Source organism: Thunnus albacares, chromosome 4, assembly GCF_914725855.1.
Source record: "Thunnus albacares chromosome 4, fThuAlb1.1, whole genome shotgun sequence".
In the NCBI taxonomy this organism is placed as follows: Eukaryota; Metazoa; Chordata; class Actinopteri; order Scombriformes; family Scombridae; genus Thunnus; species Thunnus albacares.
In genome coordinates, this window is record NC_058109.1 from 34211568 (window position 1) to 34227574 (window position 16007).

The 16007-nt window shown below is 38.5% G+C and overlaps 1 protein-coding gene across 1 annotated transcript in view; it reads right to left on the minus strand.

The window, feature by feature from the left end:
- The window catches only part of LOC122980788 (copine-9-like), a 166977-nt gene that overhangs the window by 38096 nt on the left and 112874 nt on the right, over window positions 1-16007 (minus strand). Inside the window, exons 11-15 of the mRNA XM_044349128.1 lie at window positions 11171-11212; window positions 3604-3679; window positions 3206-3259; window positions 2942-3003; window positions 1227-1273 (exon numbers count right to left, since the gene is read on the minus strand). Of these exons, the coding sequence (XP_044205063.1) occupies window positions 1227-1273; window positions 2942-3003; window positions 3206-3259; window positions 3604-3679; window positions 11171-11212 (281 nt within the window). The remainder of the gene's footprint in view (window positions 1-1226; window positions 1274-2941; window positions 3004-3205; window positions 3260-3603; window positions 3680-11170; window positions 11213-16007) is intronic.

Sequence of the window (16007 nt, forward strand, 5' to 3'; positions counted from 1 at the left end):
TTGGTTGAAAAATGTCTCTTGATGTTGTATTCCTTGAACACCGCGATACTCTCTTGGTATATCAAACATACTGCCTTTGAACTGACAGGGCCCTCTATTGGAATTGAGTTAAATAGCAGTAGAGACTCATTTTAAATTTATTAACATCATGCTGCCTTTTATTCATTTTTGGGGGGTTGTTTTGTTTATTTGAGGATGCTGCGGGGTGCAGAGATGGTCCACAGGCCGGTTCTGGCCCTAGGGCCGTATGCTGCCCATGTGTGCCCTAAAACATCCTACTAATGAGATAAAATAACAGATGAGATGAAATAACAGGAGCCATAAAATTGTTATTCAAATCTATTTATAATATCATTTATTTTGATAGTTGCAAGATATGTGAAATTGTCATATTTTAATATGTCATATTTTACTTTGAATTTCCTGTTTCAGCAAATAAATGTTACTCCGAGTCATAATCCATCATTTTCTGTTTATTGTTCAGTACAAATAATTAATAAGAGCTTCACTGTGGGGACGGAGAATCTTGTGCTCAGGTGTATTTAATAAATATCTAATTAATCATTACTGTGGTAAATGTGGCAATTAAAATATTAATTTTAGGTAATATCACCTAGCCTTATCACTACATTTTTCTTTTCAGTTCCTTTTGGCCAAATTACCCAGAGGTACAAGAAAATACAAATGTTTTGCATGTTTTACACTGATAATATGAATTCTCATTCAACTGAAATGTTTGATTTTAATTATAGTTCAGATTTTTAATTAAAATTAATTCATTAGTAAATTTATTGCAACTGTCTGTTACTCAGAAATCTTTTATTGTGTCAACCTGCACATCACTGCCAGCCTCTGCCGAGGGACCACAGATGTAAATGAGTGGTTAGATATATCTGCTGCAATAATGTGTCATGCATTGTGCTTGATAATTAAACAATAAAAAGAAATGACCCTTCAGGGGTTCTGTAAAATATTACCTCTGGTGTTAGACAGACAACTACTGCATCACAAATAATTTGACAATGGTGTTCATCAGTCATATGTAGATTGAGAATCATACGTTGCAGAAATATGACAACGTATTTTCTTTCCTTAACCTACAGAGGAGAATACATTCCTTCAATTACAATAAAAAGCAACAATCACAAACGCTGTAGTTCAAACGTTTTCACCAGACAACACACGTGGATATTTTCTGCATGCACAAAGATGTAATGCTGTCCTACCGTTGGATGCTGTGAAGTCTATGGCCACTGTGAAATTGAGTTGTGTCCTGTTGGGAGATTGAGCACATCGGCAAATCATCAAAACAGAAATGTTAGGACTGTGCCAGTATGTCCAGATGGAGGCCCATGTACAGCTGTTCAGGCTGAACTGAGCTCATCAGTGGCTCACTGCTGTCACCTATGAGCACCAGGCAGGGGATCTGAACTGTGATTCAAACAATACAGGCTTCTGAAGTCCTGTAACCATGCTTTGAAATTGAAGTGCTGATTACCACTGGCTTATGCTGATATTCAACATTTTTACATTTGACTGTTTTCATGCTGAAGACTGTTTCTCCTTGAGTACTATTTATATCCAGGGGGAAAACAGCGTTTATATCAGAAGGGGAAGTTTTATTTTAATGATTACTCCAGTGTTATTTAGCATAATAACTAGGGATGCACCAATCCAACTTTTTCAGTCCTGCTACCTGGGCTTTCAGTATCGGCTGATAGCGAGTACCGATCTGATACCAGTGCTTAATTAATAAGCTGTATGCCTCACTGTGTGGAAGAGACTGGGATCATTCTTTTATGAGTAAAGCAAAATCAGGCTTAATTTAAACATTGATTTCCCAACTTTGTTTAGTCTTTATGAAAAAATGAAGTGTGTTCCTGGAGTTAACTTTCCGTATTCTAAGACAACTCGGCTCCACCACAGCAGTTGCTTTTTAGAGGTTTAAACCTCAGCGATTTTGAAGTTAAACAATTATTACTTTCAGCACAGAAAAAAACTACAACCCCATTGAAAAAACAAGTGTAGCAACTTGGTTTCTTGCGTCATGGCAACTTGGTTTTGTCTATATCCATAAATTTCTCTTCTTAAGTCATTTTCACAATTTTGTAGCTGTAATCTCTGCTGTATAAAAACTTCTACACCAATGCAGGACCGTCCTCTTTGTGCTGCTGTTATTACAGACATGTCTGAGCTTAACTCAAGCTCGCCTCTTCTAGAGCTGTGACATTTAGCCCACAGAGGTCTTGGGCTTATGTGTAATGGTGTTCCTTAAAGGCCAATAAAAAACAGAACTATCATTTTTCAAGAAACTACTGTCCATATGTAAGCCACATGTCATATGGTTGAGAAAGGTTCTGTTCCAAGGCTGGATTTTTAGGTCATAGCATTATTACAAATGTCAATGGCTATTTTTTGGAGTTTTTTTTACTTCCGGAACAGAACTTGGATGTCTCAGTTTCACTTCAGCTCTCTATAAATTACTATGGTATACTTATGGCTATTGTTTTAAATAAATGTTTTTCTTATATTCATAATTTTCTTAAATCATGAATTTTACCATTTAGTAGGTTGAAAAACAATGCTATTGAGAAGAGTTACGGCATAGTTTGGTTTGACAAAGATCAGCCTCTGTGCATTTTGCCATTTTCCAAGGACTTTTACATCCAGAAGCCTGGACATGAGGAATCCTTCCTACGAATAATAACTTTCAGGATATAGGCTACAATAAGCAAGTCATTGAAGGATAATGCTGGTGATTTTCTATTATAAACAATATATATATATATATATACATATACATATACATATATATATGTGTATATATATGTATATATATTGTTTATAATAGAAAAAATATATATATATATATGTATGCAAACATTGACTGTACTCTGATTTCAAGATCCTACTGATAAAATATTAGAGACTGAGCTCTTACCCTCCTCTGATGAAGTCGACAAATGTGTATTCTGACTCCACTTTGAAAGACAACAGAGTCACCTTGAAGATGGAGAGTGAAAGGTTAGAAATAAGAGCGAGGGAGAAAAAAAAGGAAAGTAGCAGAGTGAGGACAAAGAGAGAAGATCTCTGAGAGGCTCATAGCAAACACCATCCGTTTACTGCTCTGACATGATCCGGCTGCTGTGAGTCATGTCCATGAAACGTGACAGCTGCTGATGAAACACAGTGCGGCAGGTCTTACCGTCCCTGAATTGACGTATTTCTTCTTCTTGCCTTTCTTTTTAGGATTCAAAACCTTGACCACAAGACAGAAAAACAAGAAATTAGGTTTTTTTTAACAAATTCGTCTCAGCAGAAATGTTTAGTTATTCAGAGCATGTTTGAGCCCCAGTGGGTGGATAATATATCGTTCTCAGATGAGGACTGGAATTCATTATATGAGAAATATCACTTAAATGAATAATATATAACTCTGTCAAGAATCTATTAATGTTGTTGCAAGTTCCCAAAACATTGTTACACTTTTGATATCCTTTACACGTTCGGGAAAATAAAGTTTTGGAGAAAGTCAGGGATTCCATTTTAACTACTTGCTGATCCAAGTTACTCTCATCATTCTTTCCTTTTCTTGTAGTTTACCTCGTAGACATTGAACTGACTCTGGCCTCTGGACAGCTCTCTGTAGCTGGTGGTGAACTCTCCGATAAAGTCATGACTGGAAGAAAGACAGGGAGACACAAAAATAATGAAAAACTGTGACGTCTTCATCTGCAAAGTTATTTTCTGTCTGCTTTGACCAAGAATGATATTTCTGTTGTCAGCAGTGTTGGTGTTACTGTGTTGGCAGCTGCAGTTTTGCTGTGAAATAGTTGGAAAGTTGAGGTGTCTATGGGTGGAATACACTGGCCTTAAGAACACCGGATACTAACACAAACATGAGCAAATCACAATATTAAAGCTGCATTAATTGTTATCACATGACATGTTAGCAAACATGAAGCAACATTTGCTTTCATTTTAAGTCATGTTTCTGTCCACCTGAGGAATCTAAGTTCAATATTCCCTCTCATTTTAGCTCTCTTCCAGGCTCAACCAACTCCTGAAGGAAAGATCTGGCTCCTTAACTGCTAAATGATTTATTGTTGTTGCTAACTTTGTCTGTCTGCCATTTGCTGCTGGGCATATAAAAGCAAAGTGTTTCTGCTGAAAACAATGCCATCTGCGGGGGAAAACATTGTGGCTTGGGGTAAACCAAAACTCTCTGTAGCGCTGGAGGGACTTGCAGAGTTGGGTGATAATTCTCTATATCTTTCAGAATACACATATTTGAGTCATTGTGTATATAAAAAAAATGATTAGTGCAGTTTTAACTTTGAAAGGAATAATACTCAACGGTAGTGGATAACCTGACAGACACTGTGTGGTCCAGCAGATCAATAACACAGGAGCAGAACTTAAGACTTGGCTAAGCTGCAGCAGCATTTCCAGTCCCACACTGGTTATAAATAATCAAAACCTATTTCACTTTAAAAAACTATTTTAGCCCAGGATGAAATTTTAAATAAAATGTGACTCTCACTCTGAGCCCCAGGTTTAAAACACATTTTTGCCAAATGGGTACGCACCAGATAAAGGTCTGTGACTACTTTCAGTAGAAAATCAAAAACATGACACCAATTCCCTCAATGTATCATTGTGGGTCCTGACACTTAATTTTTGATTCACTACTTTTCTAAATCAAGGTACACCTACTGATGTGCATTTTGGGTAACTTTTTGACCTGTGGTGTTGGATGTTGGTGAAAGAGTTGTGAAAGAGTTTGTTCAACAAGAATTAGAAATAGTCTTTTCAGCTCTTGTCAACCCCTTAAAGGTCCAGTGTGTAGAATTTATCGGCATCTAGCGGTGAGGTTGCAGATTGCAACAAACTGAATACTCCTCCCCTCCCCTATCCTCCCCTTCCAAGCATGTAGGAGAACCAACAGTGGCTGCGAAACAAAAGGCTAGCAGCTAGCGCTATGGTCAGCTCCACCCTCTCGTCCAAATATGGTCACTTCTGGCTCCAAAAATCAAACATGGCGACGGCCAAATCCAAGATGGCAATGGTCAAATCGCTATACTTGAGGCTTCAAAACGGCAGTTCTCAAACCAATGGGTGATGTTCCGGTGACTATGTCCATATTTTTTTACAGTCTATGTAGATATAAAGGGCTCATTCTAAGGAAACGAAAACACAACAATTCTTATTTTCAGGTGATTATACACTAATTAAAACATACTTATGAATATTATATTCCATTTCTGCCAAGTCCGTTTGCAAGATGCCACTAAATTCTACACACTAGTCCTTTAAAAGGCAATATGTTCAACATCATGGTGTATAATTTCACAATGAAGAGAAGAGTCCTGACCAATGTTTCCCATGAGGATTTTTTTAGTCCAGGAGCTGCAGAGTTGAAATGTATGAATCTGTATTCAAAAACACTCCAAATGTGCAACACCATGGGAAGAAGATGACCCTTTTTTAGTTGAATTCTAGAGATACTTTCATGATCCATGAGTATGTATGAAAAGTATGAAAAAACATGTTTCCATTATGTGCCTGAAAGTTCGTCAGTGTGGCTACTTCTAAATCTTGAAAATGTGCACTTAAGCTGTACAATCCAAACATGTATGTGACGTGTGCTTCAATCAAACTCAGTAGTTTGTGTTCTTTATTTCGATCATTTACTGAAAAACTCGCATACTTAGAAATCTCAAAATGAAACACAGTAACAGCATTAATATGATCAAACTGACGAAAACAAGCAAAGACAATTACTTGTTCAGATTGTTAACAAAGCCAGAGCTGTTTGTGGTTTCTATTATTCCCTATAAAATATTCTACAATGGAAATAAAGAACTGCTTCTCATTAGCAGTTTAAATAATATGAAATATTAAATGACCGTCAAATTTCATTATTGACTTTGGAAACAGTAAGAATTTAAGGTCCTCCTACTAGCTTTTTCTAGAGATTCAAACCTTGTTATAGTATGTGACAGTGAAGGTGTCTCCATGACAACTGAACAAACTCCATCTGCTGAGGACAACCATGAGATGTGGTTGAAAGCTGGTAAAGTTACTCTTCACGATATGTCTACATTATTGTCAATGATCTTGGACTGACCTGTCTGCGGTCAAGTTACATTTTGGGTAATGTAGACATCAGGTTTTGACAAGGAAGAAGAATGCACGGTATAAACAAAATGTAATCTCTGGTTCTTTTACATCAAATTTGACCCTTTTTTAAAAACTGTCCATTGTGAATCAGACAGTGCATTGAGTGCAATGCTGAATCAGTGAAAAACCCCTTCAATATCTGTGAAAACAGTTCTTTAGTCCACATGTGTCCCACTTGGTCTAACTACAGTATATTAATCCATTTCACATTTCATGATGGAATTTTCTTTTTTTATGTTTTTGGGGTGTGCTATATATGGCTGAAGTCCTCAAAGCATTCAGCTGAGCTTGCAAGTGCTCTGTGTCATCTGTAACCTAAGACAGACTCCAAAGCAAATGCATCCAAACACAAGATGGAAAAGTTAAAAGTATAGAGAGGACAAATGGGAATATTGTACTCTGGCAACCTGGGGCCACATGCATAAACAATGCATATGCACAAAAACCATGCATACGCCATTTCCTGCACATTAACTGGTATTTATAAAAGCAGAATTTGCAGTGAGAATGTGCGCACCTCACACATTCTTTACACCAGGTGTACACATGTTTTTCTAAAACGATCTGAGGTTGATGTGATGAGGTGAAGATGAAATATAAGGTGAGTGACAGAATCTTAGTGAAACATTGTTTGTCTTGGTTGATAACCAGCTGCACTGACTGTGTGTGTTTTTTTGCATTTACACAGAGATTTGTAAATCGCCAATCAAAGGCACATTTATAAAGGTAACATTGATATATTACCGTGTGATCAATTTGATCATTTTTTAATTTACATGGCAGTCAACATTTTATTTTGCTTTTAAAATTCTTTTTATTATATAAAAGCAAGTATATCTCTGGCCACTTTCAGAGTGGAAGCTAATTAGCACAATAGCACTGATTCCCACTACACGTCACATTCTTTTGGGCAGGGGGGCATTTTATGCCTTTTTTATAGGGGTGACATGCAACAAGGATCTACAGCCAAATTGGAACCACAGACGTTGCAGTTATATAGCATACCTCTTAACCAGTAGGCTACCGTGGCATGCCCACGTCACTTTTTTAGTCATTTTATTTCAACAACTGCTAGGTCATCAGCAGCTCCTGCACACTCAGTGTATTGTTCATCCCACATGGAGCCTCCCGGTGGGGCAGCATGCCTGCTGCTGTGTTTACACTGGGAACAGTGGAGGCAGAGGTGGCAACCCTTTGACTGCACCTTTACCTCTCTGCCTACCTACATTTTGTAATGTGCAGCACTCTTTTACTCCCCCTCCTTCTAACAGTACGAGTAAAGTTTCACTCGGCTACATTAAGATGTCTCTCATGCCACTTGATGAAGATCAGAAATATTCAAGGCTATGTTCAAAACAGTCAGGAATGAACTCCTGAATGATCATGATAATACTTTAGGGAGCACTCAAATAAATCACAGACGGGACCAACACTGTGTCTACACAGAATCTGTTTCTGCAGTGTTTTTGAGTTGTCTGTCTCGCACATCTGACTAACAGACTTGCTTCTATTTCAATTCAGCTGTCTACATGTAACGAGGCTCCCCCTAAATTGTGACTTGATCATCTGAGGGGAAATGCCTAAAGTTGTTAATACTAATACTGATACTGGTAAGGATCATCTATGAATCAGTTGCCCCATGTCTAGACAGCAAGCGTAGCGTGAGTAGCACGTCAGCAGAGCAGCAGCAGCAGTGAGTGCTCCGTCTGTGTGTCTACACTCGAGGTGTTCAGGTGCAGTGTTGAGCGTAGGTCATCCTCATGTTGGAAGCCTGCACCGAGAAGGTGCAGACAGCTGCGTCGATTAAAAGCGTATCTGTTGCATGTGACATGTGTGTAAAGCGCGTCTGACACACTCGCTGTCTAGACACGGGGAAGCAGAGGCGCCTAACTTGTAATCAACTAGCATTTTAATTTGCATGTGATTTCACTGTTTCCCCAATGCACGGTCACTGCACTCTGTCTCGGAATGAATATACTGCCCCTGAATATTCTCCTCTTGAGAGGATCTCTGGGAGAGGGAAGGCTTTCATGACTTCAACACATTATTTTTCATCTGAACATGAAAAATCCCCCTCCAGCGTCATCAGATTGGTAAATATCAACTCCCTGCATGCCCTCAGATCATCTCTGCATCTCAATATATCACCACCTGAAGCTGTGTGTGACACTACTGCTGCCTGTGTAATGCTGGTATTTAGAGGGGAATCCTCAAGGAGCGAGCAACGAGTTCATCTCCCCACAGGCAGCGGGGAGGGAGATGAAATATAAGAAGAGGGGGAGGAGGGGAAACAGAAACAAAGCAGTAACACACTAGAGGTTTAGGTAAAGAGAGAGACAGGGAAATGAAACTTTGAGGAAAAAAAAGTGACGAGTACGAGAGACATAAGGAGAAAGAGAATTAAATTCTGACAGAATGCAGCGGGTGTTGATGTTTGTTGATGTAGTTTTTGGTTTATTTTCAGTGTTTTTATGAAGGCAGTGCTGTCATGCACGAGGATGATGTACTGTCCTGTCAAAGTTATCTGCCTTACTCTTCCCTGTTATCTGTAGACTGTGTCATATATAATATGTTCCCTGAACTTATATGTATATATATATATATATTACAATAAAAACATTATAGAAGAACTACCTACTTTATGATAAGATATTTTTAGTGGATGTACTTCAGGTTTATTGTTAATAATAATGTATATGAAAGTGGTAACTGAAAAGTTGAAATGACTGTCTGAGGGCTGGGATAGTTCATTCACATTCATATTCACTTTTTAACCTCTGTCTTTGAAAACTTGCAATAAACAGTTAAATGTGCTAATTATATATAAAAAAATAATTAAAAAAATCAGAAAAGTAGTATACCACAACCATGTCTTGTATTATTCCATTGGGTGTCTGGAGTTGTGTGTAATTTTGAGGTATAATGTACAGTGTTTCTCTATAGGTGTGAAGGTCATCTGGGGAGGTCAAGCAGGTTTTTTCAAATTGTAACAATATTTTAGCTGTGACTGTATGAAATCAAAAGGAAAAGATGTACAAATGAAAACATATTGTATCATATAGTAGACAGTTACTTACTGCACTGGGATACTTAAATGGAATTGAACCATTGTTAACATGATTAGTTCCACAAGTGCTGTGAAAAGGATCTACTACAGATGCAACAACGTTGTATCGGCATGGTGTTGCAGGGTGTGCAGGACATTTAAAGCAATCCATGCATTTCAGTGAATTCAGTTCTGTTCAGATTACACAAGTCTAATTTCTCAGCCCTCCCCAGGTTTTCATTACAGCCCCAAACATCTCTTTGTTTACCAATTTAATTTACTGAATTTCATCAGCTCTGTGCAGTTTATGTGGGTGTAATGATGGGCCAGAAAGATGCTATAGTTACCCAGAAAGATAGGAACCCATTTAGACCACACAGACTTCCTAATTAGAAGTCCGTATGCACAAAGAAAAAAATGAAATGTTTCGAGACAAAGGCAGTTACAAGAGTCAGACATCACAAGGTAAATGGACTGTAATTTGTTTCCACGCTTTGGGGTAAGTTGCCTTCTTATAACGGATTAGATGGACTAAAGAGTTCATTGTCGATTACAACTGAATTGCTTTCATTTTGCACTGTACAAAACCAATGAGTGTAGTTAACAATGAAACTCTTCCCAATTAATCCGGTCCATTAATTAATCCCACCCAAATGGTTTTGACATGATGTCATCTGTGGTCATATACCAGTGAAAAACACTTCTGAAACTAAACTTTGCCTCAACTAATGTCACTTGAGTCAGTGCCGGTTTGAAAATGAAACAAATCTGTGGATGTGGAGGAGCACTTAGAAAAAAGTGAGGTTAGCAGACCTCTGTAGCTCCTCATCTCTGCAGGAGGCTAGCAGCTCCAGGCTACATTAACCGCTACTAGCATAACACAAGTGAATCTTGGACTGACCTGTCTGCAGTCAAGTTACATTTTGGGTAATGTAGATGTCAGGTTTTGACAAGGAAGAAGAATGCACGGTATAAACAAAATGTAATCCCTGGTTCTTTTACATCAATTTTGACCCTTTTTTAAAAACTGTCCATTGTGAATCAGACAGTGCATTGAGTGCAATGCTGAATCAGTGAAAAACCCCTTCAATATCTGTGAAAACAGTTCTTTAGTCCACATGTGTCCCACTTGGTCTAACTACAGTATATTAATCCATTTCACATTTCATAATGGAATTTTCTTTTTTTATGTTTTTGGGGTGTACTATATATGGCTCTATGTACGGAAAACACTGCTTTATATATGTAACAGTTCAGTGAGAGTAGACTGTATATGGACCATTACATTCACATGTGGAGGGTTTACTCTGCAGCACACATCCTGCGCTCCCTGGCAGAATGATTACAGAGGAGTTCTTTTTGTCATGATTCAGCCTAAAATCTCTGATAATGGCTTGTTGTCAAAATAAACATTCCTTGCCATGATGCCCTAAGAAGACAAAACAGACTTGTCTGTCAAACCCTGAAAAAGCAACTGACATGCAACATAATTACAGCCTGATTTTGTGTCAGTTGGATAAATTTTGCTGGAAATCTGCAAGAAAAACATTTACCTTTAGTTTCCTCATGTCTTGCAGGCTGTGGGGACAGGGATTTGGAAATCTGGGATTGGGGATTGTAAAATTACCACAAGAATTTCTAATGAATCCTGACTGAAATGTATGGGCCACCGTAACGCAGGGCCAGACAGCCTGAAAAACCCACACAAGGTTTCCAGTTAAGCCCACAAATCTGTAAGATTTCAACCTTTCACCTGCCAGATGCTTTTGATTTGTCACTGAGCATGTGCCACAAGGGTGGAGCCTTCCATTTGTCGTAATAATGTAATAATAAGACTGAAAGACCTGTACCCCTCCCTTGGGTCAGACAGAACAAGGTGTGACATTTGAATGATTCAGTGCGGAGCTGAAAATGAATAAAGGATAAGAAGAAGAAGCTTACCTCCCGTCTCGGTCCCAGTCGTAAACGTCCACCTTGACTGTCCTGGAAGGAGGTGAGATGAGGGAGTGGAGGAAAGACAGACAGGGGTGAGATTCACAGAGAAGAGAGAGAGTGAGGGTGGGAAAGAGAAATGATAGAGAGACAGGAGAGAGATTAAAAGCAGGAAAGTAAGTCAGGAAGTAAACTTTTCTTGGCCTTAACTTCACAGAATGCTTCACGTTTTAAAATAACTACTGTACAAACCAGTGAAAATGAGACTTATTACATAATACATGTTAAGATTACAACAGATTAATCTTCACTTAAAGGAATATAAGACTGTTTTGGTACTGATTTTTATATGCAATGAAAACACAAACACTTGTAATATTCCATATATACATGGATGTATACATACATCATTGACTCTTTTGCTCCACAGCACACACTAAATACACTCCATGAAATTACTTTGTGATAGTAGGCCAGCATAATTAAATTACTAGTCTCTTGTCATAAAAAGGTATAACAAGATGAACCTGATAGGAAGCCCTTTGTCAGAAATAAACTGTGTGCCCCTACTGATACATACTCCTCCCATTCTCTCATTAAGGGTCCCTCAAGTTCAGTGCAGTTGTGTGTGTTTATGATATTTTGCCTTGAGTCCCAGATACCAACCAGCACTCCTGTATTGGCTATAAACCAATCAAGACTAGATTTTGATAGAACTATATGTTGGTCCTTCTACAAGACAGGTCCTCTGAATTAGGTAATAATGCAGGACCTGCCTGAGGGTCCTTATCATTTGGTTGTACACAGTTGTTACTCTTTGATGGGGCATATCCAGAAACAAAATTGGCATTTAATAAAATTATCACAAGCTATTTGACACATAGTAGAAGCTCTTTAAAAATGCCCAAACAGCTGAGCACTGTAGTTTTTACTAAATGTTACTCAAACTGGAGGAAATAGTGTTTTGATTGAGGACTATTTTAAGCGGCGGATGAATCCACATTTAGTGCTCTAGTGAGTATTTCTGGCAGCAGTGTGTGGGACGGATAAACTACATCTGTGTGTACATGGTAATGAAGGAACATGTCACCCAATGCAACAGTGCGGTTCATTAATGTGTTTTTAATTGTTTTTAGACAACAATGGAGCTCTACGGCACAGAGAAATAAGATATATCAGGCTTCGGATGCACACACAGTACTTGTTGGTAGGATACATTCATTATTGTTTGGGTATCACCAGACTCATCCTTTAACATAACTGTCAGTGGGTGTGAACTAAGGTCATACATACGTTTGTATTAATGGACCAAGCAGTGTGGTGGTCACTAAGATTGATAGGGTTAAGGATATTTATATATTTATTATTTCTTCATTATTATATGGCATGTGGATACATGAATTTAGAAATTCATATTCACTCAGTACGCTGTAGCACGCTTTGCTTGTTTATTGTTGAGAATGTTTGATTCACCAACGCATTCCCTTTTTATTGCAAAGGAAAACGTTTTACCTGCTAGTTAAAAACAATGTTTTTTGTTAATATCTTTTTCGTTAAGTTTACTATTGTCCTCCACAAAACTAAATTATATTACAAGTATTCTCAGTGTCATATGCTAAAGAAGCAGCATGGAGGAGAAGTGAGCAGTAACACAATCATGAGGTGGATGGGAAGTGAATTCAAAGGTTTGTCCAGGGAGGCCAATAGCTGCAAATAAATAAAACTCAAGGAAATTAAGAAATATTTGATGACGTACAGATATTATATAGAGCTGAAAATCACTACAAATACAGAAAACAGAAGCAAAAGAAGAAACACTGCAGTCAACAGCACAGTAGACGTTTCCATGGGACACAAAACTGAGGAACATGGCAGGATGCATGATTTGAGTTTTGGAAAATGAGCTAACAATGTTTATTTCAGTTTTGTGATTGTGATTGCGTGAATCCAACATTATTTACTAACATGGTCATCAGTTTTTAGTGTCCCCAGAGAACTTTTGTGTAGCTGCATGTGTAACTCAATTCTGTTTTTGTAACTGGTGAAATGTGACCACTTGTGTTTTATTTACAAGATTTTCAGCTTTTTTTCTGAATGCAACATTTGTATTGCCAAAGTGGTGAAGATCTTTTCCTTATTTGCTTTTGTTTTGTCCAGCGACTTGTGTTTTTCTCAAAGGTACCTCGAGGAGTTTTTCATCACCAGTAGCACTATGAAGCAATGTTTTACAAGTGGGTCACACTACTCCACTGATCTACAGGTGGCAGTGACGCGGCAACAAAGTAATGTTCCAGCAAAGGGCAGAGAAGAAGACTGCTAGCTAGTAAACAATGCAGGTTTCAAAATGATTCAAAATCAGCTTTGCTAATGTTTTATACGCTAAGAAATTAACTTAACACGTTTGTTACACTTTAAGGATGCACACAATGCTTTCTGGTGAGAGACACTGAATGTAAAGATAACTTTTTTGTGTACAAGAAAACTCCACCTTGAGCCCAAGTGAGTAGCTCTTGATCTAAAAAGTGAGGGCAATGCGGAAGTGCCTTAAACCTGCAGTCTCTCTAATGGCCAGCAGGGGCAACTCCACTGGCTGCAAAGTGAAGTCCAATGTATGGAAGTCTATGAGAAAATGACCCTACTTCTCACTTTATTTATTACTTCAGTAAACAGTTTCCTAATGAGTTTATGGTCTCAATCGCTAGTTTCAAGTCTTCTTCAATAGGCCACAGGATGATGTTCATTTTGTAAATTATGGCCCCATTTAGAGTAAAATAGACAATAAAGCAGGGTATGCTTTAGGGCGTGGCTACGTTGTGATTGACAAGTCATTACCACGGCGACAACGTTGTTTACGTTACGTAACCACAATGTAACCCCAGATGGTATAGGCGTAGCTGTCACTATTTCAGTGTCTTTTCAGTTCATGTTAATTGTAACATTTCAGCGTTTGATTGTGATAAATGACCTTCTAAGGAGTCAACTGTCCTACACCATACTAACCAAGCTAGCAGCTAGTGCTAGGGTCAGCTCCATCTTCTCGTCCAACTATGGTCACTTCTGGCTCCAAAAATCAAAGACGGTGATGGTCAAATCCAAGATGGCAATGGTCAAATCGCTAAACTCAGGGCTTCAAAACGGCAGTCCACAAACCAATGAGTGACGTCAAGGTGACTACGTCCATATTTTTTACAGTCTATGCTTGAGCCCTATCAGCCTCCATAGGTTGGGGAGGAAATGCCTCAGAGGAAAGCAACAAGCATACAAAGTACATCTGTCTGCCTGAAAGGCACCCCTCCCCCACTTCGTTAACTACAGTAAATTCTTATTTTAGTTTAGGTTTAGTTTAGGATAAATCTTAAAACTTGGATCAATAGTTTATGGTAAGTGGAAGTACAATGCTACAGATATTTATGTGTTTGTTGCTGCTTTACCTCCATGTTGGTCTCAATAACACCAGCACTGGCCTGAGACTGACAACACGGCCGACTGCTGGCATTATTCTGACCACCACAGAGTTTGTCTTGGGAATGTGTAATAACGTCAGGGGGTAGATGAGATTCTTCAGTGTTTTACCTTTTTATTCTTAGTATTTCAGAATTCTGAGTATTTATTGATTTTTAGTCTTTATCCTGAGTAATCTTATTGTACAACTACTTTTTATCTAGGTATTTATGAGTGAGTATGAGGTATTTATTAGTGTTGGGTTATTTGGTACTGTACAGCAGCAGCATTGTGTGTCCTCTGGGACAATAAAGTCTTTTCTTATCTTATATGTTAAGTTATGTTTATTTATTTACATAATAATGCACAACAATGCAAACCATGATGAAGGTTAGTATTGAATTAAGTTGAAACCCTCGTACACTAACAAGGTCAGTGCAGCAGTGTCACACGAAGTCTTTGTATTGACTGACCAACAGCAGCAGCTACAACTGTAAGTTCTTTGTCACAACTGAAGAAGAGACTCTTCAAATTGAGAGCATGTGAATGGAAAGCAAATCTGCCTGACGTTTGTCACTGTGAATAAACAGTTGTTGCTTCAACTTAATACCTTGAGTGTATATACTGTATTATATTGTTCACCACATATACTATTGCACATATTTGTTGCTTTGAGATAGATACCATACTAAGGTTGTATTCAGACCAAATCAGGCGGTGCGGTGTTCAGCCGCAGGGTTGAGGGGAGGTATGTGGGGTTGTGGGTGTGTTTATTTGTGTTCTAGAATGTAACCGCTGTGAAACAATCAGAAAATAACGTTTTATTGATCTGATTCACTGGCTTTTTCAATACCAGCGCTCCCTCTCTTCATTCACTCTCTAGCTCACTCGACTACTGCCCTCTCTCTCTCTCTTTCTCTAGTCTTTTTTAAAATGAGTCGGGAAGGCGACAGCAAAGTCTAACTTTACTTTTAACGTTATCAAACGAAGAGAAATGTCCTCCCCTCGCTTAGTAACTCTGTACTCCCTCATGGCAGAGTTTACTGCTCTGATCAGTCTGATCTCCAGCTGTGATTGGCCACCGCAGCCTTCAGCCGCAGTGACATCGGGTTGCGTCTCTTCAAAAGTTGACTCTGGCTCAAGTTTCCGGCCGCAGTCCGGTGTGGCACTGCAACGGCCAAAACGGCCAAAACAGCAACAGCTGAAATGCACTACCCCCATGCAAATGAATGGGAGGACTGGTGTATTTGCTGCACCACCTGATTTGGTCTGAATACAGCCTAAATTGCGTTATGTGCAAATATAGTGACAATAAAGATCTCTTATTCTTATCTTACATGTAGTTACCTTGTTATCTCGAGTTGAGGTAATTTAACTTACATTTTTACAACTCTTTTGCATTTTC